This window comes from Lissotriton vulgaris, chromosome 9, assembly GCF_964263255.1.
Source record: "Lissotriton vulgaris chromosome 9, aLisVul1.2, whole genome shotgun sequence".
Taxonomy (NCBI): domain Eukaryota; kingdom Metazoa; phylum Chordata; class Amphibia; order Caudata; family Salamandridae; genus Lissotriton; species Lissotriton vulgaris.
This window is the reverse complement of record NC_141697.1, coordinates 427,991,893-428,018,556: the sequence shown is the minus strand read 5'-3', so window position 1 is coordinate 428,018,556 and position 26,664 is coordinate 427,991,893. Positions and strand designations below refer to the sequence as shown.

Here is a 26,664-nt window from a genome sequence, read left to right as displayed (position 1 = left end):
TTGTATAGGAATGTAATGCAAAGGGGAGTTGAAGGCAAAATGTGTGGCACAATGCATAGAGAATGTATTTTCCCACATTGCTAGTTGTTGCCACCAATATCTGCTATCCACTACAGGATTTGCTGTTTTTGTCTTCACCGTTTTAGTCGTAAACCCTTCATTTGCAGAGCTTTTATTTTGCAAACTTTGTATCATTTGTAAGTAGATTTGTCAAAGTTTATGGCAGCAAAGTCTTCAGCTTTGCACACCCTAAAGCTAGGCACACCAGTGTCCCCATTTCACCTCAGACATTGATATGTTGCATGAGGTCCAGGTGGCAGGGTATCTCCCAAACGAGTGCAGTTGCCCTGCAGTGAAGTCTGGCTGTGCATGTGAAATTTGGCTGGTAAATTCTCTCCCACCAATCCCAAAAATCATTGCCAAAAGCCAAAGTCAAAAGTCCAGCTTTTTGTTAGAGAAATGTTTGATAATTGTTGGGTGACTGTGTGTGTGTTGTTACCAGCTGTTGCTAAAAAGAAAATACATTTTAGAAGCAACATCTTGGTCTACAATGTGGAAGCTGGGAGGATGGCACTTTGTTGAAAACACTGCACTAAAGAAAGGTGCTATAAAATGGAGTTGGGGCTATAGCTTGCGGTTATAAATGGTGATGGTAAAAGGCATGATGTACCAAAATACAGAGAAAAATATTGATGGTACATATTTGACAATGGGCTATTTTTCTGTGCATGAAATGAAGCTATAAATCCAACAATATGCTATTATGACAACAAAATAATACAAATAAACGTGTAAGGGTGAATACTCGTAGCATGTCATAAATACAAAAAGGGCATTCTTCCTTAACATAAGAGTCATAAACAGTAATTACGTCATCATGTGGGCCAAGTAAATACTTCAAATGCACACACACACTGCAGCCTTAGACCAAATAAACCTTATATGTTTTGCCCTGCAGGGGGTGCACTTTGATATTAAAGTGGGATTTCAGAGTCTCTTCCGCAAATTCACTGGGATATGGAGTTCTGTCTGGTGATGTCACTGATGTAATATAATAAGGCTGAAATTCTAGAAAGTCAGCATCATTACTTATGTTAAATATGACAATATAATTCTGGTATTTTTAGTCTTAATCTAATGTAAAGGAACTACATTACAGATTCAAATATTTGCCTTTTCATTTTTGCAGTTGAACACGTTGAGGAATCCATTAATTCGGGAAGATTCCACAGTGCTATCCAAGAACTGATTGATCTGCAGCACAAAGCTTTAAGACATACAATCAGTAACAGCCAAGAGGAATTACAGAACCAACAGGAAAAAGTAACAAGACTTTATACTCATCTGTGGGAACAAATGTCAAAGATATTCCACAAATCTGTGAGTGCACTGTCCAGCCAGAATATAGATGAACCTGTAGCGACTGCGGAGCTCAAAGAGGCGGTGAATGCACTTGTAGAGCAAGTCAATGAAGAAAAGAAAAGTGATTCTGAGACAGCAGAACTTATTCCAGAGTCCAGAGAATGGATGGCAAAATGGGAAGAAGTAGTAAAGCAGTCAGTTAAAGAAAGAATGTGTCAATTACCACAGACCAGGAGTGACAAAACCACGTCATCGGTTTCCGATGAGTTAGAACACATGGGCAGGACAATAAAATCAGATTTATACGTTGTGGCAAAACAAATTAAACCGCTTTACCCAGAGAACTTTGATGTGTGTACCATCTATGCAAAATTCTATATCCAGCATTTCTCTTTGCAACTTAACACCATCACAGAATACGGATTGGATGAACAGGATACCACTCACCTGCTGGTTTGGGTGCACTACATCTATCCAAAGTAAGATTTTACAGTTTTGTTTAATTGGGGATAAATACTCTGTTGAGGGTCTGAGGTTTTTAGGTGTCTTTTCAAAATGTCATGTCGACCATATGCAATCCTTACTTTCTCTTGTAACACTTTTATGTGTTACTGGTAGCTCCTGCTCTCCTCTGTTCCTTTTAATCCAGTAATAAATAAGACATTCCATGCCTGCAAGTAGCCGAAACATATAATACTAATACTGAATCAGAGAGAGAAGCCGCTTCTAACGTTTTCAAGAACCTCTCCCAAAATAACTCCTCCCAAGCACAAATATTAGAAGAATAGCTCCTATCAAGACACACACCTGAGAATAAATAAGTCACAAGTCCAGCCCCGAATACATGAGTCACAACAGCAGATCAGCTAATGCCCACCACAGTGACCTTGACATCATGTGATTCAAAGATTCTTTGTTAAATTACTACTCCCTTCACACCAGCATGGGCTGACGAAAACAAAGCATGGCTAGGCAAAACTCAACAGGAGGAGGCCTACCTATCATTTACAATAATATTATTTCATGCAAAAAACAAAACACAGCTAAGCCTTCTCCACTTTCAAAATCCCCAAACAGCCCCTAAAACAACTGAATCTATTATATCTTACATCTATGTCCTCCATGATCTATGCAAGAAAAAATGGATTTCACCAGCTACCCTAAATTATATTTTGCTGGAAGTTTAACACAATTTCTCAAAATTATATTTCTTGACCACTTCAAAGGCTACTTGGAAAATTGCAAAAACAAAGCCCTTTTAGACTTCAAAACTTCCCTGAAAACATGTTATTTCTGCCTGTTCATCAGCCTCAGTGCAAATGGGTCACAGATCAATATTGCAAGGAGAAGCCTAAGATAAAATCGAATGCAAGTCATAAACAATCAGCCCATATTCCAGATATATTTGGCAATGCAAATGTACACCATTACCCAAATTCAGGATCTTATTTAAAGCTGATGAAGACAGCATCAGTTCACCAATCACATTACCAATCATACTGCTGAAGCAACCTCCGAAACAAAACTATTTTTTTTACTTCTCAAATGAAAAACACCTCGCTGATCATATCTAACACTAATCCATTGGACAACCATCCTTATATTTCCCTTACCAATCTGAAGTTAGGGATGTCAAAGTTCCCCCATCCCCAAAGACAAGCTTGTGAAAATCAATAGCACCCCAAAAACACCAAGAATTTCTCAGACCATCTGCCCACCTCCACTGTCATGTACTCCTGATTAACACATAGCTCCACGCAATGAGCCGTTCCTTTCTCAAATGTCATCTGACCTTCTCAAAGTTGGTTAAGTTCAGGGAATCCTAATGTTCTGGGAGCTGAGCCCCTAAAGAATGCCAATCATCTCCACCAGATGGGTTGTATGAAGAACCAAGAGGCTTTCATATAGTAATAGACTAGGATCACTTAGATTGCCTATCAATCAGAAGACTTAATGATCAGTATGCCAGGTAGGAGGGGAACAATAAATGTGTTTTTTGTCAAGCACTGACACTAAATATTATCAGGAGTGAGACTAGTACCAGGAACAACAGATTTATAGCTACAGGGCCATTTTGGCAGTCTTGGAATAGATATATTTTGTTGGCATAAGGTAAACACTTTGGAATTTTTACATTGAGCTAAGATGTATCCTTCTATACAGAAGAGCTTACACTCAAAATCTATACTGTAAATTGTTTGAATGTGAAAGAACTATAGGGCGTTCGCATTGCAGACATACTGTAGTGAGTGGCATACTCTCAGTTCTAATGCACACTGCTTCATATGTTATGTATTTCACCTAATTAAATATGCAACTATGATTATGTTTCCTTTCTAGTGAAATAATGATGCACCCTGATTTAGTTCACAATGTGTGCTGGGAGAAAATAGGACCCCTTCTACCACTAGAAAAGATTTTAGATCTTGAAATACAGTATACTTTGAATGTTGTGGTGAGTCTGTTCATTTCATATTTATGCAGTGAATGTTTACATGACACACTGGTGTTATTTTGTTGTTATTTTTTGGAATATTGTTTATGAAACGTGATTTGTTCACAATTCTCATGAAACCAGGGGGCCTTGTGTCTAGTGACTCCTGAGATGAATATGTGACATTAATTAAATATCATTCTTATGGGGTTTATAGAAAAATACCAAGCATTCTTATATGCAAAAGATAGTGTGCCTTCAAAAAGTGCAGGAGAGCCAGATGAATAAGTGGAGGCCACTGGGGTGCAGGACATGAGCAGCATGTCCCCAGTATCAGAGCAAGACTGCATTCTGAAAAAGCATCAAACTCCCTACATCAAAAGGAAGGCTTCAGCAAGATGGAATTGAGAACAATTGACCTGTTTATAAATATTACTGTTGATGCTTTCAGGCATCTTTGTAATAGGAGCAGTGGTTCTTAACCTTTTGACTTTTGTGGCCCCCACTGAATCATTACTGGAATCTGAGGGCCCCCATTGAGTTATCATTGGAAGCTGGGGACCCCTGAACTAAGCAATTTCTAGGATTCGAACTTCAAAACAATACACAAAAATACAAAAACAAGCCTATATCAAACACATGTTCAAATCTTGAAATATTTGGTTTAATCCACAATGAAATATAGAAAATGTCTTCACATTTTCAATTTAGGTTCTTTATATAAATGAATTAATTGTAATATTATTTATTTTTTTTAACACAGTTCGGGATCTCCAGAGTAGGCCACACAGACTCCTAGAGGTCATTTGAACACAGGTTAAGAACTGCTGACCTAGATCAATTACATGGAAATAGAGAAGGTTGGAAACTGTTGAAAGGATCTATTTGAAATAGTTGAGTACCAATTAATGATTAGGCATACTGTTCTGTGCCTTAAGAATGTAGACCACTGGGTTTTGCATTAAACACAGGATATTATGAGATGCAACTCGCCCCCCCTGTCTAGGATGCCAAAAAATGGAAATGTAAATTAGAGTATTCCCCGAATTTGTGATGAAAGCTTGGACTATTCCTTGTGTTTCATTTATTGACCGTAAATGTTGTATGTAGATGTTATGGAAAATAACAACAGATGATTAATAAAACTTAAATGGCACGTGGTAAAATTAACTGGGAGATGAGAGCGTGAGTGGGTGGTGCTACATTTAAACTTTGAGTTCAGGTAGTCAGTGATATGAGGCGAATCCTTTTATAGGGTACAGTGATAGTACTTTGGCATCTTTCAGGTTGGAGTGGAAGTTACCTGACAGTGATTTTGAATGGATTCTGTTCTTTAGTGAATCAGAGTGTAGGCAGCGGGGTTCTAATTGTTTAGAGCTGGTAAGGCGAATGGCCTAAAACCCAAATCAGCTGGGTACTCTCACATTTTGCGATATGCAGGGCGCACTACGAAATTTGTTTTATTAATTAAATTGTTTACTTACCTTCAATTATCCATACTCCAGTTTTTAGCACCCACCACCCTGCCCCTTCCCCGCCCTGCCTCTCCGCCCCACTGAAACTCCCTCCACGGGCCGTGGCTGAGGTAATGTAGTCAATATAAAGGGTGAAATAAGGATACAGAATGTTGGCTGTTGCTGGTGTCAAAGCTTCACGTCATTTTACTTGGCGGAATTACCACCCAGTAAAATCGGTTCGTGTTCCAACACCCAGCTTTTCAATTTATACATTTCACCCCTCATTTTTTCTTTACAGCAGATGGAGGTCTCGGTGTTTAATTACGCCGACGACCTCCAACTTGTTTTCAACCTTTCCTCTTCTCCTTCCTCAGCTTCTAATTTCCAGAAGGTTATGCTTTTTATCCAAGGGTGGATGAACTGCAACCACCTCAAACTGAATCCGGACAAGACCGAATTGGTCCTGACGGGGGGTGGTTGCAGTCCCTGGTCCCCTTCCTTCTGGCCCTCTGCCCTTGGCCCTCCCCCTATTCCTGTTCCCAAGGTTAAGACCTTGGGTATTTTCATCAATCCCATGCTTACCCTTCATACGCAGATCAATGCAGTTGTATCTGCTTGTTTTCTTTCCCTGCGGATCATCCGAAAGGTCGCCCGCTTCTTCTCAACTGCTGCACTCAAGCTCATCCTCATGGCCATGGTGCTTTCGCGCCTTGACTATGGGAACGTCATCTACAATGGTGCGCCGGCTTATCTGCTCCGCCGGCTCCAACAAATTCAGAATCAGGCGGCTCGCCTGATCTACGGACTCCCCAGGTTCAACCATACGACCCCTCTGTTGCAGTCTCTCCATTGGCTCCCAGTGAGGGAGAGGGCCCTTTTTAAGCTTGGATGTATCACCTACCAAGCTAGATCAGGGACCGCTCCCGTTTTCCTGTGTGAAGCCATTTCCCCTTACCTTCCTTCCCGAGAACTCCGTTCCACTCACTTGGCCCTTTTGTCAGTCCCTCGTTTTAGGAAACAGAAGTCTGGTGGGGCCAGATTTGCAGTGCTGGCTCCTTCCTTCTGGAACTCACTTCCTTTTTCTCTTAGGTCGTCATCCTCCTACCTGGAATTTCGCAGACATTTGAAAACCCTCTTGTTCTCCAGATCTGTAGTCGTATAACCCTTTCCTCTGCACCCACTGGTCTTCTGCCTCTAGCGCCATGAAACCGATTTCGGTATAAGAGCGCTCTACAAATATTTTAAAATTCAAATTCAAATTCAGGAAAACTGGGTGTGGGAAGACTGACACACTCATGATCAGGCACAGCAGGTTTCCATATCGTAATTCCGCCCTGCCTGACTCATAATCACGGCCTTGGTATATAAAATAAAGTATTAAATGGATTGTGTTCATGCTCTTGATAATAGATCTTACCATGACCCACTCAAAGGCCGTTCCACTTGATCAACTCTGCTATCTCATGTTCATTATTTGCCAAAAGTCAAATTAGGGAGCTTGTGTTACTATTAACCTGCATGACAAATTAACAAACTAGTGGCTATATGTGTATTTTAGTGTAAATCTTTTCAAGGCTAGTGTGAAGTGTGTTTGGTAAGTCATGATAAGTGTCTTACCATTGTAAGAAAGATTACAGTGAGAGTTTCTATATGACTGGTTGTGTCTTTTATTTTGCTAACACATGCTAACCTGAGATTTTATTTTGTTTACATCCATAAAGTCATTAGTCGAAGATCTAATGAAAAAAACCTTAGACTATGAAGCTAAATTTTGGACAGAAGAGAAACTACCAATAATATTGAATATGGTCTATCACAGTGAACTGCCCTTCGATATAATTCAGGTAATATTAGAAGTTCCCAATGTGAAATTAAATACTTGAAAAAATATTTAACCGTAACTGAAACAACTTTTTTGCTAAAAACGCTGTGAATTTGACTTTTTGTAGTCTGGGGTATTTGAATTAACTGAAATAAAATTAAATTAAGCTTATTGATTATGATCATGTGACCCTTGATATAGAAGTGTGCGGTGGCGAAAATATTTTCCTACACAAATTTGATTTTTGTTTTTAAAGTTTGGAATCCTTCTGAACTTCACAAAGTTGGCAAAGCTTTTGAGAAAAACCAATTGTGAGCGAAGACATCAATTAAAATGAGATTGGTGGAAGCAACACTTTGAAAAAATGTCTATTAGGATTAAGTTCTCTCACCAACGCTATCATTTATTGAGAAACATTCTCCCACAAAATGTAAATGGGATCAAGTGAATAGTGTGTCAACTTCTCTGAACTTCGAAGGTGATTTTTAGAATTTCAGCCATGTTTGGGTACAATTGTTTGGATTTCTTCACTTGCAAACAGTAGTGATGTGGAGCTCACATTTGGCCTCCCTGTTGCCTCTAATATTGTCCAAGTGAGGCACATCAATCAAAGCATGGCTGGCTCACGAGAACCACACAAAGGAGAGCCATAGCCAAATATTCCTAATAGTCGCTAAAGATTGTTAAATGATAAATACCTATATAAACATATAGTCTGTTTCTAAATGTTGGACTTTAATGAAATGTGTAGGGAAAGCTGCTCAGCTTTTTTTTATTGATTTCTAATATATTTAAATGTTTTATTGTGAATTGGCATTTGCATAGCGCACAATCAGCAAGTTAGATTTTTAGGAGGGCTGTTTTCTATAACGTGTATTGCAATAATACAACTTTCAGCATTCTCTTGTGATGCGCCAGAACTTGGACAAAGTTGTATTAGATTTTCCGATTGGTCAAGCACCTCCTGGTCGGATTGAATTTACCACAGTGCCTCAACCGGTCCATTGTGCTGCTGATCGCTTTTTACACAGTATTTTAAGAAATGCTTATGGATTTCATCTGAGCCAACGTTTTAAGAGTTAAATGTGAATGTGATTCCATTTTCTTGTAGATGCTCTATGGACAAATGGAAGGAGCTAAGAAAGTGTCTCTTCGGCTTGCTAAACAGCTCTTGCCTCTACTGGTACAACAACTTGCCACATTTCTAAAAAGGTATGACCGCTTAATGTAGAAAAATGTCATTTGTTCCCTTTATTGAGGTAGGGCTTTGCACACCAATGCCTACAGGTCCTGGGTGTTAAGGAGGAGTGAAAATGTCCTGTAAATAGAAAGTAATCAGAAGGGAGGTTTTTCATCACACAGCAGTTGGGCCATTCCTGTAGGCAGGTCAGATTTTTAGGAGACCCAATAGCACAAAACAAAATAGAAAAAGTTTCACAGGATACTCCCATTGAAGATTCTGGAGAAGCATAGGAGAACACCATGAAACATTCAAAATATATGCTGTCAGCTCACAACCAAAGTATTGTTCCTAGAATGGTAGCAGGTAGTGCTAGTTTTCACCTTTGTGTCTCTCTAGTCTATACTAAATTCTACACTCAATGCTCGCACTACATGAGTGTTGGAAATGACAGAAACATATTTCTGCAGGTCGCGAGAGAAGCAGACTTTTCTTAGGTATAGCAATAGGATCCGTGTCCCTGGGCAGGACAGTTTTGTTTCCAAGAAGACCCAATATCAAAACAGGTTTTTCTAGGAACACGTTCAGATCTAACTTTCATAAAGCCTATCACAGAAGCAGAATGGCCAAAAGATGCACTTTCAAAACAGGTACCAACAGTCCAGCCACTTCACTGCCCAGTATCATGTCTGAAATTACAGACGCTAGGCCTACCACAATGTCTACTTCACAGATCATGCTTCCTTCTAGTCTCTCTACTGTAGCCAAAAAGTTTTATTCCGGACGTCACAAGACACACTGCACAACAGATTCTTCACCTCCAGAAATCCTCTGGTGCTAAAACTGAAATACATTGTTTGTGTTTTCTCTTTTAGGTTTCCCTTTAGGAAAGTTACATCTGAACCTTCTAAAACTCTGGCCCTAGGGATGCAGTTGTCTGCTTTGTCTGACCGAGTAGCACTCGCCAGAATTTCTTTTCCTCCACAGTATGTTTGTATTAGAAACATGCTTGTACTAAAAAAAAGGGATCATTGTTGGTGCCCGGTGATCATTTAGAAAAATCCCAACGAGCTAGAGGTAGACACTAATTTTTAGAATGTAAGGTATTTTTTTCACATGGATGTTTTCTGAAAGGGAGATAGTTGATGAATTTAAATACTAAAAGTGCTGACCTCTCATTCCTCTTTCCTAGCAGCGAAGATATTGGCTACCTTTCTTTTGAGGAGACAAGCTCTGGGAGTACACTACTACTCCTATTAGCCTGCTGTTGTCTGCTTTTCAAAGAAAACGTCCAATCATCTACTAGTGTTTGGCCACAATAAAAAAACTCCTGTATTCTATTGCTTTGAGTTGCAGAAACATCTCACCTATGCCTTTATGTATAAACACATTTCCACCTAGACACAGAAAGGTAAAACCTTTGATACATCAGGCCCCTATTGAGTCCTAAAATAAAACAGATTTAAATTTTGAGGAAAGCATTTCACATCAACTGGATATTGATTACTCGACCTTTAGTTTTGGACAATACTCACTCACTCACTCACTCACTCATTCACTCACTCACTCACTCACTCTTTGTCTTGTATATCCTGAAGGCCTATGTCCATCTATATAAATAATACAGGATAAATTCTACATCCCCTTTGCTGTCTATATATCAATATTTCACCACATCTAAGCTGTGTTCCTTCTGAAAGTCTCTGTCCTCATACACAAGAATTAATCATGCAATGTGTGATTTTGCGAAATACTCCTTAAGAACAGGAAATCTTAATTTAATGGACCAAATGTTAATACAAATGTTCAATTCCTTTACCAGATGTAAGGCAAAGTTTGAAGAATTTATAGAGGCGAACAAGAAGCACAAATATTTTCTGCCCATTGTGATTGCCAATATCAATAGCTGTGACAACTATAGGTAAGTTTCACTGCATAAATCCATTTTTTATTGCATGGTATAGGAAGACTAAGCTGACAATGAACACTTTTGTATACGAGCTTATGAGTAGCACACGGCTAAATGCTAAACTATTCACTCACTTTACTAGCCAGGACCTTTTTACTGCTGATGTTCAGGTCGGTGTCTGCATTCTTCTGTTTCATCCAATTACCCCATAACTAAAACTTGGGATGAACTAAATTGTCGCTGAAAATATATAAATGGGATACATATGTTTCAGGTGACCTACAAATTGTGACAAATAGATAGGGCTTAGCAGGGTGGCAGAATGAGTGAAACAACTCTACGTATGTACCATAAATCCACTGTGAGTATCCCATGCTTCCTCATCTTTTTTCCATTTCCCCCTTATTTTTTCGCCGTGACATCTCATGTAGGTGGCTCCCTTAGTTTTAATTCTTTTCTGGTCAGTGTCCCGCTTCATTCCTCCTCTGGTATTGCCTTGTTTAGCGGGAATTTGGGAAAAATCGTTGCCCCTTCCATCTCTTTCCTCACCACTGGCTGTGCCCCAGTGTCCTCGCCTCCCTCACCAATATAAAATCCCTATTTTCATACCCCTCCCATCACAACATCCATCTCACATGCTGCTCACAACTCAGATTTTTTTAAATAATTACCTCATTCTATCTTATTACTCCTTACCTTGCTTCAATTACCCCTCCCTTACTAATTCTTCTTACCTTTTTTTGCTTATACCTTCTGTCTTTTTATGAAATTCCTTTTTTTGCTTTCATTTAATGGTTATAGTGGAGATATTCCGACAGAGCTTATCGACCATTTATATTTTTAGATCTTTTCATTATTAAAAAACGAATTTGGGTATAGACCTTCGAGTCTTCTTCCTAGAAATTGTTCAAAGTTTTGTGTTTTTTTCTCAACAATGAAGTCGGTATTCAAAACTGGCCCATAACATTTTTTTCATTGTAGCTTAAAATAGTACTAACTTTAGTCTGACTGCTTTATTTATATCTTCTTTATGCCGAAAATGTAGGGTAAGAGTATCAAAAAGAATTTATGGCCAGCAGCTCACTCTAAGAGTAGCCTCTGAGACAGCTGCTCAGGAATTGTGGGGCCCAGCAGCTACAAGGAGATGAAACGCATATTACCGGATTCTGCACAATTATCCGCAACTGACACAATACATGGTGCAAAACTGGTGGTTTACGTGCGGTGGTCAAAACTAGCAGGTTATTTTTTTAAATAGGAAGCAGCAACCCACACACATTCGTGAGAGATTAGCTTTCTTAATATATGTACCAGACTGTGAAATTGGCATTCAAAAGTGTATTACGCATAGCAAAGGATCAACTGTGATAGTGCGGAATAACAACAAATGAGGAACTAAAGTGTTGCAAATCTTACAGGGAGTAAGAATAACCTGAAGTACTCTTGAGCATAGAAATATGCTAAATGTTTAAAGCCAAGGTAATCAAAAAGTAATCCAAAAAGTAATCCAAAAAGTAAGAAGTAGGTTTACTCCACAAATGAGGAACAAAATCACCACAAAAGTTGCTTTCTGTAATTTTTAGAGTTAGATTTACATGCGAAAAGCAGAGCGCTGTTGAATTCATTAGGCGCGTAATATAATGTGGCAGTTATTTTGATACTGTAAGTTGTAAGTGTCAGTTCTAGCGGAAATCCTAGAAAAACTTCTGCAAATAACTGAAATATTACCAACAATTCCTTTAAATCTACCCATAGAACTGTGTGGTTTGTGTCTTTCATTTTAAGTGCGACCACCTCTCTCCAGGTCATTAAGTACACAAGTTTGATTTCTGAATATTTATTTGATAACCAAATGCATTCTGGATGTTATAGCCGTGTGTTGCTTCCATGGAATAGCACACACACCTTAGAACAATCAGTTGCAAGTTTAAAGTTCCTGACTGGATACTGTGTGCTTATTGACCCGCAGTAGGATGGTCTCCCTAATCTGTGAAGGAGCAAATGGTTTCTGCAGATGTCGTTATGGGAATGTGCTCAGTTAAATAAACCATAGTGACACAAACAGATGCCAAAAGACACCAAAAGGGAGTTCCAAAACGCAAACAGAATGAACTAACAATTCCTCTATCCAGTAGATGTCCATAAACTCATAATCCAGCCACAGTATTCAGCCCAAAACATTTGTTGCTTGTCATTCCTCCAGGCCATCCACCATTAACTCAGTATCACATTTACACGGACAATTAACCCTTCTGTAAAATGGCAGTGATATTCAGTTGTTTTCCCAAATTCCTTTCCTGTTGGATCCGCTGAATTTTCCAACACGAACCATTTGTTACTGGTCGACTGGTTTTTCCTCCAGGCCATCCACTATTTACTCAATATCACATTTGCACAGACCGTCAACCTTAGTTTCAGTACAATGGCAGTGATATTGAATACCTTTCCCGAATTCCTTTCCTGTTGGATCCAGTGAAGTTTCATATCTCAACATAAGTTTCTGTAGTTGTTACCTGACTAGTAATAAACCACAGAGCAACAAAAACAGAGGAGTGATGACAAAGGAGCATGTTCTCCACTCTATGTAGATCTTCAGAGAGAGGTGTAATTTCTAAGTACCTGATTCATGGAGGAGAGAAGTCCATTCTGAAGAACCCTTGTTCTGCATCACTGCATGCCAACTCTGTACGGTCTAGGCACAGTTTGAGCCTGACACCTATGCGTGAAGTAGATTGGCTCATTTTTACACATTTACATATTTTTGGAATTCTAAAATAATTCCAGATGTGTCAGTGTTTACACGACTAATTGTGTAAGATATACAATTATGCATGTGTACATGCTTAGCCATGGCACATGCACCCAAGTTAACTTTTTTCCTCGACGAAGAAAATATTTTTCCCAGTGGAAGAACTCTCTTTCCCAATATCCCAACCAATTTTGTGGTTACGCCCTTACCATTCTCCCATTGGAGTTACTTCAGTGGCATTGCAAGGGTGCTATGGACCTTGAAACGAGCAAGTTAAAAGCTGCTCCTTTGCAGTTACAAAGTAAGAGACAGTCATTACTGGGCCTTCAAACATCTGGGCTCTGGTGCCAATGCACCTACTGCACTACTTGTAGCTACGCCCCTGTTGGGATCCTTGTCAAGAATAAATACCCAAGTGTATTCGGGGTGAGCATGTGCTTTAGGAAACGTGAATACTCGTCAAAGTAACAGATGTGAGAGTGTTGCCCAAAGTTCAATGGTATTCCCACTACGGAAGACACTCTCCCTGCCACCCAGAGCAGATGTACTTAGTGGTGTAATATTGCATATGAGAATCAATTTACATGTGCAGACTCACATTTTGCGAATTGCAAAAGTGAGTTTGCACCCGGAGATCATACCCTTAACACTCCTAAGTTGAACATAGGTGTCCAAAATGCATGTGTATATTGTGCCCTTGTAGACTATTCCATTCTACTTTGGTAAGGGAGGCGACGGCCTCCTGGAGACAGACAATAGGTAATGCTGCAGAAATGATCATTATTGACTGTCACTAACATCTATTTTCACACTTGTGAAAGAGGTGAAAACAACTGCATTAGATCCCCATTCGTAAACATAAGCAGTAGGTTAATCTGCACTTGTAGTGTAGGGATCGCTCGTCAGCGGTGTACTTTGATTTACTTGCCCCAATCTAGAGGTAGCACAAATTAATGTGACCTGTCGAGAGATGCATCGTTGTAGCATGGACGAAGCCCAAAGGCACGTTCTATATGCACCAATGCTCACAGATGGTTGTGGATTTGTGAGACGTGTCCAGACAGCTCTCCAAGAATACCTTTTTGTGAAGTGTCACTTTCGGAATGTTATCTAAATCTCATTTGCACTAACGTTAGAAATGTGCTAGCACGCATCTTTACTAATTCATTTCAGATACAGAACATTTTCTCTGCACTTGCAACTTTCACTTAAAAATTGTTACATCTTTTAATAAGGCGCCATGTCAGATTCTTAAGCTGGTTGAATTTATTTTTTATTTACAATTATTTGTATGAAATTATGATTTGTGGGGTGAACTCCATAATTGTAAAATTCATGTGTGTTATTTTTATAATGTTGTGTACACCGACTAACATCTTTAGAACCAATAATGTACCTTATTGCTACCATTTAACCATGATTCCGTAAAACATAAATACTTTTTCATGCAGTTTTCCTGTTGCTGTTAATTTAGCAATGTGTAGTTTATACCTGTAATGATGAAACAACCTTTTGCATCACGTTCCAGAGAGTATATCACAAATCTTGAAAACCACCATTTTGAAGACGAAGTTAAAACTAAATTGCATGATACATTGCGCGAAATTGAGACGACTGGATTTGACACATTGCTTGAAGACTTGTTTCAAGAGTTGCAGGTGTGTATAATGTTTGATGCAACCTACTCAAAAGTCACCGCTGCATCAGTTTATGCTATTTTATGATATGTGTATATTTAGAACATATGTTTGGCAAACGAATGGCTGGTTACAGGTGTGAACTCCACGGTTAGCATGTCACAAACATGACATTCACCAGGCTTAGCTTTTTACTGACTACCTTCTGTCCACGTGTTCTGGACCAGTTTCCTCACTACCACAGTGTATAACAATGCTCGTGACGCACACACACACACATACACACACACACACACCATCTCACACACCCTATATTACACACACACAAAACACACACAGTCAGAAAAACAGGCATCATTGTTTACTGCAACCACAAAATAGTGCTGATTACTCTAATAGAAATGGAACCAAAGTAGCACAACTTTACGACATTAAGTATAGTGCATAATATGCACATATATGCACCTTTCACTCATGCCTTTACTTGAATATCAAAAATATGAATTGATAACACAAAATTCTGCTGAGCTGTCAGAACGATGATTTGCATTGTTATTGATAAGTTGCTGATGGAACTGGGTTGTTTAATGGTATCCAGTATGCACAGTTCTCTTGCAAATATGTTCAATGATTAGATCTGATATTCGAAACTAAGAAAGCTAAATTAAGGCTTTGTATGTCCCTGCCATGAGCACCAGTAACAAATTGCAGCTATTCTTCTTGCCTATTGCCCATTAAACTACTGTTTTGCGGCTTTGACTCCCAGCACCTGATTGCTGTCTAATAGTGCTGTTACCAATTGGTTCTCCATCCGCTCCTCCTCTGTTTCTTCAAGTTCCTGCCCCTTGATAATGATAGCACGCTACTTTGGTGTCCATCATCACCGTGAAAAAATTAAACAGATCTACCTCAACCTGCAAAGACTTATCATGAACACCTTACAATAGATACAAAGTCCAACAGCAAGGCTACTCCTGTGTGAAAGAGAGAACAAACATACACGCTGAAATCCACATATGTCTTACAAATAGATATGGAATACCTTTCGATAATTTATATTTCTTTATTTATTTAGCCCAATAAGAGCGTTCAGCTTCAACAGGACCTGAAATACCATTACAATCAGCTGCAAAACACTCTATTAATATAAAAATGATTTAGAAAATGGATAAAGATTAAAACATATGTTCGCTGCGCCAATCTCATACGAAATCTGAATAGTTTTGGTTGCATGTCTACATTTTTTTAAATACAAATGCAGGAAGCAAACATTATTTTGGGGATTCCATAAGTGCTGGGCAAGTAAATAGTCAGCGAGGTTCCTGAATTACATTTTTTATTTAATCTTCCCATTCTAAAATAAATGAAAAATCTTCACATCACAGGAGTCAAATTTCCTTAAGACAAGCCTTTTTGATAATTAAATATAGATGAAGTAAACACAGCATATAAATGTTCCTTTAAGCAACTCTGTAGTGAATCAGATTTGTCGACTTTGAGAAAATCAAAGCTTTTTACAACCATTGTTTCTTAAGAGTGAATGTGGTTATTAAGATCAAACTAGGTACATACTGCTACTACTAAACACTCCATCTTTCTGGAAGGTGGTATCGAATAGTACCGCCTTTGCAATGATGAAGACACAAACCTAGCAATCTCTTACCCATCATTTTGTGCATAAGTTGATTACCAACCTTCTATAACAAAATGAAGACCTCAGTATTGAAAATGATCTCATTCTAGACATGTTCTTTTCTACTGTCTGAGCTCCAGAATTGTCACCAGCAGCCTCTTTTGAATTTAGCTATGGTGCAGAGCACCCTGATGCCATATTAAGGCACGAGGCCAAATATAACTCTTATTCTTTCTGACCCACTCAATTTCTAATTCAGTAATTCCTTCATATCTTCTTTCGCGAACACACCCCCTTGCTTATTAGCCCACCCACTTCCTCACTGTGAGGGATTGATGTCTTCAGCAATGTTGCTCACTCCTGTCCACAGAGGTTATCAGATGTCAATAAGGGGTCCTTGGCTCAGCTTTGGAAGGGAGGCCTGCGCTGCAGGCCAGTCCCCAGAAGAAGCATGTGAGGTCTTGTTCGTAAGAGCACAAGCAAAAAACTGAAATAAGCATAAGGATTCCCCTAGAGGCTATCTGTGGCCAGAAAGAGGAGGTCCTAACAGGAACCTTAATTTTACATTGAGTAAGAAACAGGTTCCTATAGTGATCAGCTTGAAATAGAGAAACAAGGGAAGATACATGAAGGAGGGAGATTGAGCCCAAGATTGTGGCCTAGGCCATCCACCAGTCAAAAAGGATATAGTGCTAAAACAAGTCAATCAATACTTTTGAAGAAGAAATGAATCTTCAGTCCGCATTTTGAACTCATATATTGACACCATCTGCCAGACGTCCTCAATGTAGGATGAGATAACCAGACATAGACTCAACAAATTAACTACAGTTGTCTAGGACATATCAAATAAACTTCATGGTGGTTGTAGAGTTATGAGAGAGAGCACAAGTAATAGCCACTGCATCAAAGTAAATTGATGTCTAAAAGGGCAACCATTATGAGTCTGCTGAACAAAAAGATGGCTCATGTTTTCTTTAAAAAATATGCGTTCCATCGTACTAGGTGCAAAGTTCCTTGTCTTGATTTTATTTATTGTACATTTAAATTTGATGTTTATAGTTTGTCTTTTCTCCCCAGCCTAGTTTCAGAAAGCTGTCACAGAAGAATGGGCTATGTAGCCATGGAACTATGGTCCAAATTATTAAGATATCAGAAACCTACATGCTTAAATTCAAGACTCTTAAAGTCTGCTACTACCAGGTAAATGAGTGATGAATTTGTTGTATGATAACTATTTACATATTGGATGGGTTTAATTCATTATTGGCTTTGAAAGTAATGTGCAAATGTAGCAAAGTTGTGAACGAATAAAACTGAACGTCCTTAAACCATGCTTTGCTTGTTCAGTGAATACATGCTGAGATGCAACAGTAATCACTATAGGTGCAATTGCTTAAATGTATTAATAAGAAAGCTGAGAAGGGAAGGGAGGAGTTAAACACATTTAAATACCCTATTAATTTAAGTGGAATTATCTCAGACAGTTCCGCCAGCAGGGAGAGCCAGACCATTTTAGATCGGCAGTACTGAAAAGGTGCTTAATCGGATGCACTGAGATGGCTTACATCCACAAATGTGTCAATATGTCTTATTAGAACATTTACTGCAGAGGAGGCCAAGTAAATAATTTCAGACATTTAAAATATTCATTCAATTGACCATATGCACATAAATTATTTTTGCTAATCTTTTATTTTACAAAAATAAGTATGCATTAATGACAAATTGAACTCAAAACTTGTATTGCTTTTTGCTTATGCCCAGGAAATTATGGAGAATATCCACCTTTATTTGGTTAAAGAATACATCAGGCGAATAATGAAGAAGAAAGTGAGCCAGAAGAGTGCAGAGCAGCAGAAAATCATAGCAAATCAAATTATTGAAAGTGCATCTCTTATAAAAGACTGTTGCATAAGAAATGTAAGTATAATATGGATATGTGGAGTCTTTTAGAAGCAACTGAAACCAAGGAAATATACTATGCAATTGATTGGTTAATACTAAAAAAGGAATTTTGTCCCAGAGTAGTAGAGTTGCAAATATGTGGAATTTTCTCAAGCTCCGGAAGGGGAGCCTCGTAAGGGTCTGTTAATGCAGGGAAGTGTAAGCAGTGACGTACTTTATGCATAGATATGGTTGTACTCTAGAAGTGTTTGTTTCATTCGTTTTTGTGCTTTCTCATTCTTTAATGCCCTTTCCTTTGATTTTTATACTCTCTTATTCCTCTGTAGTGAGCTTTCATTTGTCTTTGTGCGTTTACTCTGGTTATCTTTTCAACCCTTGTGCATTGTGCTGTGTGCAGTCATTTGAGTACTTTTCACATCGTTTCTGACCTTTTGCCCCCTCTGTCGGGCTCCCCACAGCCCCCCCACCCCATGAATTTCTCCCACCTTCCCCGCTCCTTACTCGCTCTTCCTGTAACGTTCTCTCAACCCCTATTTCCATGCTTCCGCAGCCCCGCCCCTTCAGTCCTCATTCTCCCAGGACCTATTCAATGGTGGCCGCTGTGTGGCTTCACGCAGCGGGCATGTCACCGGCGTGTCAAAAGTGCCGAACGCAAGCCAATCTGCACCTGTATGTGCCTGTACCGCACCCAGTGCCAGGAACTCTGGTTGGATCGACTCCCAGCGATGCTCAACTGGAATGCCTCTACCACCATTGCTGCAGTGGCACACACAAAAGTAAGGGCCTTCACCTGCACCCACTGCCAGTTCCCCTTTGACAGTCTACACCCACATCCCACACAAGCGACCGTGACACCAACAACACCCCACCCACACCACACGCTTCAGCAAACCTACACCCCATCACTCACCTGCATGCAATCTACTCAACACTTGATCTCTCAGCAGACATGCAATTGAAATCTGGGACCTGCAGAGCAGTAACCCACTGGGCATCCTCTTCCTCATGGAAACCTGGCTCAACTCCACATTGGCATTTGCCATCGCCACAGCGATTCCAGCGGGCTACAAGATTGCACAACAGGAACGCTCTCCCAAGCCAGGAGGAGAACTCAAAATCATCTACAAAAACTCCATTAAGCACTCAAAATCCACGGTAGGCACCAGCCCCTTAATGGAACACCTGTACTTCAAGCTGCAACTCTGAAAATCTCACCCCAAATGGAACCTTCGTCTACCAGCCACCAGGACCACAAGCCACTTTCAACAATGACTGATTTCATTGTCCCTTCACCTCGACTCCAGAGCCTCCATACTCCTCAGTGACGTCAACTTCCACTTAGAACACAGAACCGAACATTGCTACACAGCACTACTTGAAAGCCTGAGCAACATTGGACTAACCCAGCTCGTCAGAGAACCAACACACATCGCAGGACACACACTAGACCCCATCTTCACTACTAACAACAGCCTCAAGTACAGCTCCACGTCATCGCTCACATGGACTGACCACTCCATCATCCACTTCCAAATCAACACAGCACAATTCAACACACCCACCAGTGCCAGCCTACCCTGCCTTAACTGGGGCAAAAATGCAGTAGCTGATTGGCTCCACATTCTCAGCAAGGATCAACCTAACCCCACGCCCAACCTCAATAAAGACATCACCAACTTCAACAAGTGGACCAAGAACTGTGCAGATTGTCTTCACACCCATCAAGCACAGCAAGCAAAGAAGAACCAACAAGCAAACCAGCTGGTACACAGAGGACCTTTGAGATGCCAAACAGCATTTCAAATACCTAGAAAGAAAATGGAGAGCCAGCCACAAAAGCCTCCAACAGAACCATCTACAAGGCTGCCCTCGGGTACTACCACCAACACCCGAGAGACACCAACACCAAGAAAAGAGGGTTAGCTGAACACATCAAAGGGAGCACCAACAGCTGCATAGAGATCTTCTTGATAGTCAAGGACTCCAGGACACCCCCTGCCTCTGTCAAAAGCATCACCCCCTCCCAAGAACTCCAACAACCTATCACATTTTTTTCACAATAAAAACGCAAGCATCTACAGCAGCAATTCGTACTCCAGCCATGCCCTAGCGATCTTATCACCAACCTGTCCATCACCTACTAAGATGACCACATTAGCAAATGGGAAACTCTCACCAGAGAAGACTCAACGAAGATCATGAAGTCCATCTTCCTGGGGCCCTAACAGATCTGTGCCTTTCATCACATCCACCACATTCTCTGAAGATTGGAAGCATACAGGGGTCAATGCCCTCCTCAAGAAACTGTCGGTCGACCTGAACCAACTGAGCAACTTCTGGCTGATCTCTATGCTCCCCTGCCAAGCCAAAGTGAAAGTGAAAGCCATGAACAAGCAACTAACAATCAACCTCAAACTACACCACTGAACAATACTCAATCAGGATTCAGAAAAGGTCACCTCTCCGAAACAGCTCTCATCGCAGCCACCAACTACATACGGACCATCCTCGACCGAAGAGAGACAGTGGTCCTCATCTTGCTTGACCTCTCTGCGCATTCAACATAGTCTCCCCAACAGAAGATTCAATGACATTGGCAGCCAGAGACCCGCATTTAAATGGATCTGCTCCTTCATCACAAGAAGAGCCCAAAGAGTCAGACTGCCACCCTTCCTATCGGAGACCAAGAACCTGGTCTGTGGAGTTCCCCAGGGATTATCCCTCAGCCCTACTCTGCTCAATATCTACATGACAGCGATCACCAACACTATTGGAGACCATGTTATCAACATCATCTCCTACGCTGGAGACATCCAACTTATCCTCTCCAAGACAGACAAAACTAACACCACCAGAAACAACTTAACCAACTGTATGACCATGGTAGCAGAATGGATGAGAATCAACTGTTTGAAGCCCAACTGTTACAAGACTGAAGTACTGGTCTTCAAAAATAGGACCTCTCGTTCGGATGCCACCTGTTGGCCGACTGAGCCAGGACCAACACCACACCCACCGACCTGAGGTTCACCCTGAACGACAAGATGAACATGACAGCACAAGTCAATGCAGTGAGTGCTGCCTGTTTCCACATCCTACTCAAGCTACTAAAGATCTTCAAATGGCTGCCACAGAATGTCAGACAAATCAACAAGCATGCACTCATCACAAGCAGACTCAACTACAGCACCAATCTCCAACCGGGATCTCCAAGCAGCAGATCACTGGATCAGCCTAACTGAATCGTGGAATTCACTCTCACCAGCCAGCCATAAACCACGATCAGTCTCACCCCCACTCTCGCAGACCGCCTGCATTCACGAAAGCATAGAAGGAGGGCGTTCATTCTCCTACATCACACCAATGAACAATGTTTCACAGCACATCAGACCCTCCTTCTCACTTCGTGAGTTCTGCAAGAAACTGAAGATATGACTATTCGATTAACCTTGCGGGGACCATACTCCTTCACTCCTGCTCAAGTTCCTGGATACCCTCCTGGGTGATTAGCACGCTTTACAAGTAGACATAACATACCATGTTCAAAACACATTGCAGATTCTTCATTTGTTTTAGTTTTGTTTGTGTAGTTTCTGCATCCTTCATTCACCAACCTTGCATCAGATAATGGCAATCCATATTTTCTTCAACTGTACAATTAGTGGGCAGCAGCAGAAAAAGTCTATGAAGATTTGGTGAAGTCTGTATTTATTAAAGTAGGTGGACATCAGCTGAGGGAAAGATGAGTAGTGCTCTATTGTAGAAATGACTATTGATGCATCAAAGTAAAACATTTCCATAATCTCAGCTATGTTGGGTCCTATTATCTTTGGTGAAAGAGGATAACGGAGACACCTGCTGTGTGGAAGAGAAGAACTGTTCTCCCTCACTTGTGCACTCTCCTGGAGTTAGCATTTGTTACTCAGGCTAGATCATCAAAGTTGCTGGTCTGCCATACTGACATGCATCTCTGCTGTTGGAGCAAAGTTTCTGAACTCTTTGGGCATGCCTGGTACCTATATGGCCTTGGAGACTTAAGAGTCACCATCCACCAATTGCTCCAAGAGATAAGTGTACCATTCTACAGAAGACATGTCCCCATGAACTGACTTTAGGACCCCATCATGAATGTTATTAAATGACATAGGTAGCACTGTGACAAATACAAATATGTGTAAACTGTAAAATTATCACAGAAATACCTCTGAAAAAATATTAAGAACCATAGGAGACCTGCGCTAAACCACACTACCAGACCAGGAAAGACACCCTGAGAAAGTGGTTTCACCTACTAATATGAAATAGAAGTTACAAAGATGCTCTAGTGTGAGCACTTCTACAAGTGTAGTCTAAGTCCAAGATGGCTTGTTCCTCTTCAGTCTGTCAGCACTGCCCACTTTTCCAGAGATGAACAGAAGACATTTTTTTAGAAGGTTCCAATCCAACCAGGGGCTGTATTATATTCAGCCCCCTGGAGGCGCAAAGAGCATGTGGGTCCATTTTCTGAGCCCTTGGGGTACCGCAGTATGACAGAAGGGACACATGATGCTTCTGTAATACAGTTAGCGCTAGTGAACTGATAAAGCCTGCACTATTATGAGGGCTATTCCCTCATTAGCATGGGGCCTGACCCCGTGTTAATGAGGGAAAATACTTTGCCTCTGTGAATGCAACATATTATGGTCATGGGTGCAGAGGCAACAAAGCCTTTCTTGGATACACTAACTTAATTAACTTCTCAGCCTGCATCTCTACAAAGCTCACAACCTGCTACAACACTATAAATTACTATTTTACAATTATATTGAAAATATAAATTGCTTAAAATGACAAACTATATTAGAAAACATGAACAACAATTACACAAATAACATAAAACATACACAATTAAAATATTATTAAACACAAAAAGAAACTTAAAAAACAATATTTCTTACCTTAACAAATTAATATTTCTGTCAACGATATTTTTGCACATGATATTTCTGTGTCACAATTTAAAACAATCAGTGTTTGTGCAACTTGATATTTTTGACTCAATATTTTGTCCAAACACCCTTTTGAATTGCCATAGCACTGGGAAAAACACTAAATTAAGAAAGACAATGGGAAAAACCAGCACTATTGCACAACAGTGCCCTCACGTTCTTCCTAACCGCATCAACGAGTTGACAGGAATCCATCGTCACATTCTTTGACTAAAGCAATGGGTGTTTTAAGTTTAAGGAAGTGAAATTGGCGTGTTCATTCATTTACTATTTCCATTAAGAAGTCACCAGAAACTTCCATAAATTGAAGCTCCAACTCAATGAAAGATGCACATTGTAATGCCTAATGTGGACCGCAACATATGCACAGGGACTGCAAAACATGGGCAACACCCTGGCCCACGAGTGGGGCCAACACTCGGGCATATTAATAACATCTCTTCTTAATGGGATTTATCCCTGGCACAAGGTAACCCTGTGTCCCAAGCAAACAACAGTCCCGGTTTATGAGCAAAGACCGGGTAGACAGCATCCTGATTCATGAGCAGTGCCATTTGCAGGCAAGTAGGGCTGTTACATGGCCAGTGCTCTGGTATTTTTTTTAAAGTTTGACTAACTATGTTTAATCACAAATGTTCTTTTTAATTGCCATTTATGAATAAATAGGTAAATTGAGGACCTTGTCCTATACTTCCACTTTAGACTCGCATTGTCCTGTTACTTTCCAAGCAAATACTACTTGTTGGATAATGGCGTGCTGTTAGGAGGTTGACCTGAGTTTACTTGACTTTGAATTTTTGTAACTTCACACATGATCTGAGGCTGATGAAAAATTGAACTGTCTGTGAGAAAGTTTATTTTCTAGTTTCTAATCATATCCATGGTGTTTGTCACCTTGCTTCACAACCAACAGGTTTGTTGCAGTAGACATAAAAAAATGCTTATATTGATATTGAAACTATGGTAGACCTTATGCAGTTAACGAAGTTGATATCTGGGTCCTCAAGAGGAAAATAACTAATTCCTTTAAAAGACTTCTTTTAAATCTTGGGCTAAAGGATAACTTCCCATAAGAAACAAAGGAAAGCACTGGTGTTCAGTGGTGAATTCTGAATTCCTGGCTAACTATACACAATATTAAGAGCAATATTTGAGGTGTAATTTTCCAGAGCTTTTTGAGGAAGGAAGGAGTTTAAATGATTCGAACATAATTTGGGGAATTTCGTTTTATGTTTGTTACGTGAAATTACCAAATTTACACCGTTATACTACGTTCTGTATCTACGCCACCATTTATGTCAAAATTCTAGAGCGGAAGCGCGGGAAACACACATACAACCAGAACATGAGCAGCTGTCTTTGGCGGAAGTTTTAAACGTGAAATGCATTCTCACATCAAAAGTTGACACAGGACTCATTTTGAACTTAAATATAGTGCTAAATCACCGATTTGCATTCTTTGTATTTACATTTCATTTTGCTTGATTTTTCCGAAACTTTGCATAATGACGCAAAAGCAAATCACCTACATTTTGCACACCCCTAGATGGAAGGAAGCGAGTGAGGAGGAAAGAAGGGAGGAGTTACAATGGTATACTTATATAATTTGTCTATTGTTTTCAATAAGACATGATGTGTCAGAATATAGTTCCATGACTGGAAACCTCCAATTTTGCCATATGTGGGCCTGTAATTCACAGCATTTTCAAAAATCTTTTTCCTTTAAATTTCCTAATAAAAAGATTTACTGGCTATTTGACCATAACTTAAAAGCTTCAGACATATAAGTGCGATGGGTCAACTCTGGAAAACTGAGATTAACAGGATTATTCTTCAATACTAGACTAGAGAGTGTTCATGCTATTTGTTTTATTGTTGGGCTATACATTATAACTACTATTTACAACAGGAAATTGAAAATATGAATTGTCAAGAAAATATAATACAATAGGAAATTATGTTGTGTTTCAGGGATCAAAGGCAGAATGGTTGAATGATGCTATCCCAAAAATTGCTGAAATCATCAAACTACAAGACATAGATGCTATAAGGACCGTGGTTGCTTCACTTGCCAGCCAGTACCCAGATATAAGGTGAGATTTATGATAATTTCTAGTAAAGCTACAGGATTATAAATGTCAAAGCAATGCCTATGTATTCCTATGGTGTTTACCTTCCTATGATATACTTTTTTCAATTTTCCCAAATCCTAAAGGTTTCAGTTCCAATTATTTGTAAAATGTGCACATTTTGAGTGGGTGATCTCAATTTATTTAAAGACGTTTAATCCGATGTATTAAAAACTATTGCATTCACAAACCATGGAATTTGCAAAGTCCCAGGGATTGTGAATACACATGTGTTTGGTTCAAAGCCCGAAACCCATTTTGTGAGTTATAAAAGCTTTGCGAACTGTGCAAGAAGGTGGTCCATTCCACATTTGAGTTAATTGAAAGTTGCATTGACAAGTTACTGACACTGCAAAGGAGGAGGTAATTGGTTTGCAATGAGGAAGTGATCTTATCACCCCTTTGCTGTTGTTCATTTGGGAACGGAGTAACACAAGGTAGCCCATGCCATGTGTAAATGGACTGTTCCCATGGGGAACAGGGTCAAAACTGATTTGCATATGGCTTGTTCTAAACTGAAATGGCATGCGGAGCAAAACACAATGGATTTAGGCCCAGATCTCTGTACTGGGAGAATGCCTGACATTGTTCAGGATTCTGTCCATCAATTGGTCTTTTTGCATTTGTCACCCCGAGTGTGATGGGTATGGCCAGACCTGGGTCCTGTGCTCTCTATGCCACTGGAGAAAAGCTAGCTTGGCTAATCAGGGGTGACACTAACCCTGGGTGTAGTGTGCGTAGCGGGGCTACGCGGAGTCCCACAGAGTTGGCAACAAACTCTGTGGAACTCGCGTAGCTCCGCTATGCCGCCAGCCTCCCCCCTATTAAGATATACCTTAACACTAACCTAAAACAATTAAAAACCACTTACCTTTTCACCTCGGCGTCCCTGGGCTGCCCTCCTCCTCTTCTTTGCCATTTCTTGTGAGAAATATGCACAGTTTTCTTAAGCAGTATTTCTAATGGAGAAGAGGAGGAGGAGGGAAGCCCGGGGACGCTGCGGTTAAAAAGTAAGTGTTTTTTTATTGTTTTAAGTTAGTGTGAAGGTATATATTAATAGGGGATGGAGGCGGGTGGCAGGCCAACTCCACTCCGCTGCGGAGTGTGTGAAGTTTTGCATACTTTGCGTTCTCCATGGAAAGCAGCGTTGGCAAAACTCTGCACACTCCGCGGGTGGAGTGGAATTCTCTGCCCATGGTTAGGTGACACCCCACAACCGGTCCTAGGATCCTTGTTTCCCGTCCAGAGAGGACCTGGCCTGGCAGTTTGGACTGGATTGTTCCCATGGGGAACAGGGTGAAGACTGATTTCCATATGGCTGTGTCTAAACTGCAATGCCATGAGGAGCAAAAAAACAATGGATTTAGGCCTGATCTCTTCCTGGGGTGATTGCCTGACATTATTCAGCATTTTGTCCTTCAATTGTTCTTTTTGTATGTGTAAATGTTTAGCCTGT

At 40.2% G+C, this 26,664-nt stretch overlaps 1 protein-coding gene across 2 annotated transcripts in view; it reads left to right on the top strand.

Moving 5' to 3' along the window:
- The window catches only part of TNFAIP2 (TNF alpha induced protein 2), a 45,584-nt gene that overhangs the window by 9,910 nt on the left and 9,010 nt on the right, over positions 1-26,664 (top strand). For both annotated transcript variants that reach the window (XM_086937851.1, XM_086937850.1), the window contains exons 3-11: positions 1,190-1,841; positions 3,703-3,817; positions 6,975-7,097; positions 8,187-8,287; positions 10,078-10,176; positions 14,442-14,571; positions 17,264-17,386; positions 17,951-18,106; positions 25,051-25,172. In XM_086937851.1, the coding sequence (XP_086793977.1) occupies positions 1,190-1,841; positions 3,703-3,817; positions 6,975-7,097; positions 8,187-8,287; positions 10,078-10,176; positions 14,442-14,571; positions 17,264-17,386; positions 17,951-18,106; positions 25,051-25,172 (1,621 nt within the window). The remainder of the gene's footprint in view (positions 1-1,189; positions 1,842-3,702; positions 3,818-6,974; positions 7,098-8,186; positions 8,288-10,077; positions 10,177-14,441; positions 14,572-17,263; positions 17,387-17,950; positions 18,107-25,050; positions 25,173-26,664) is intronic.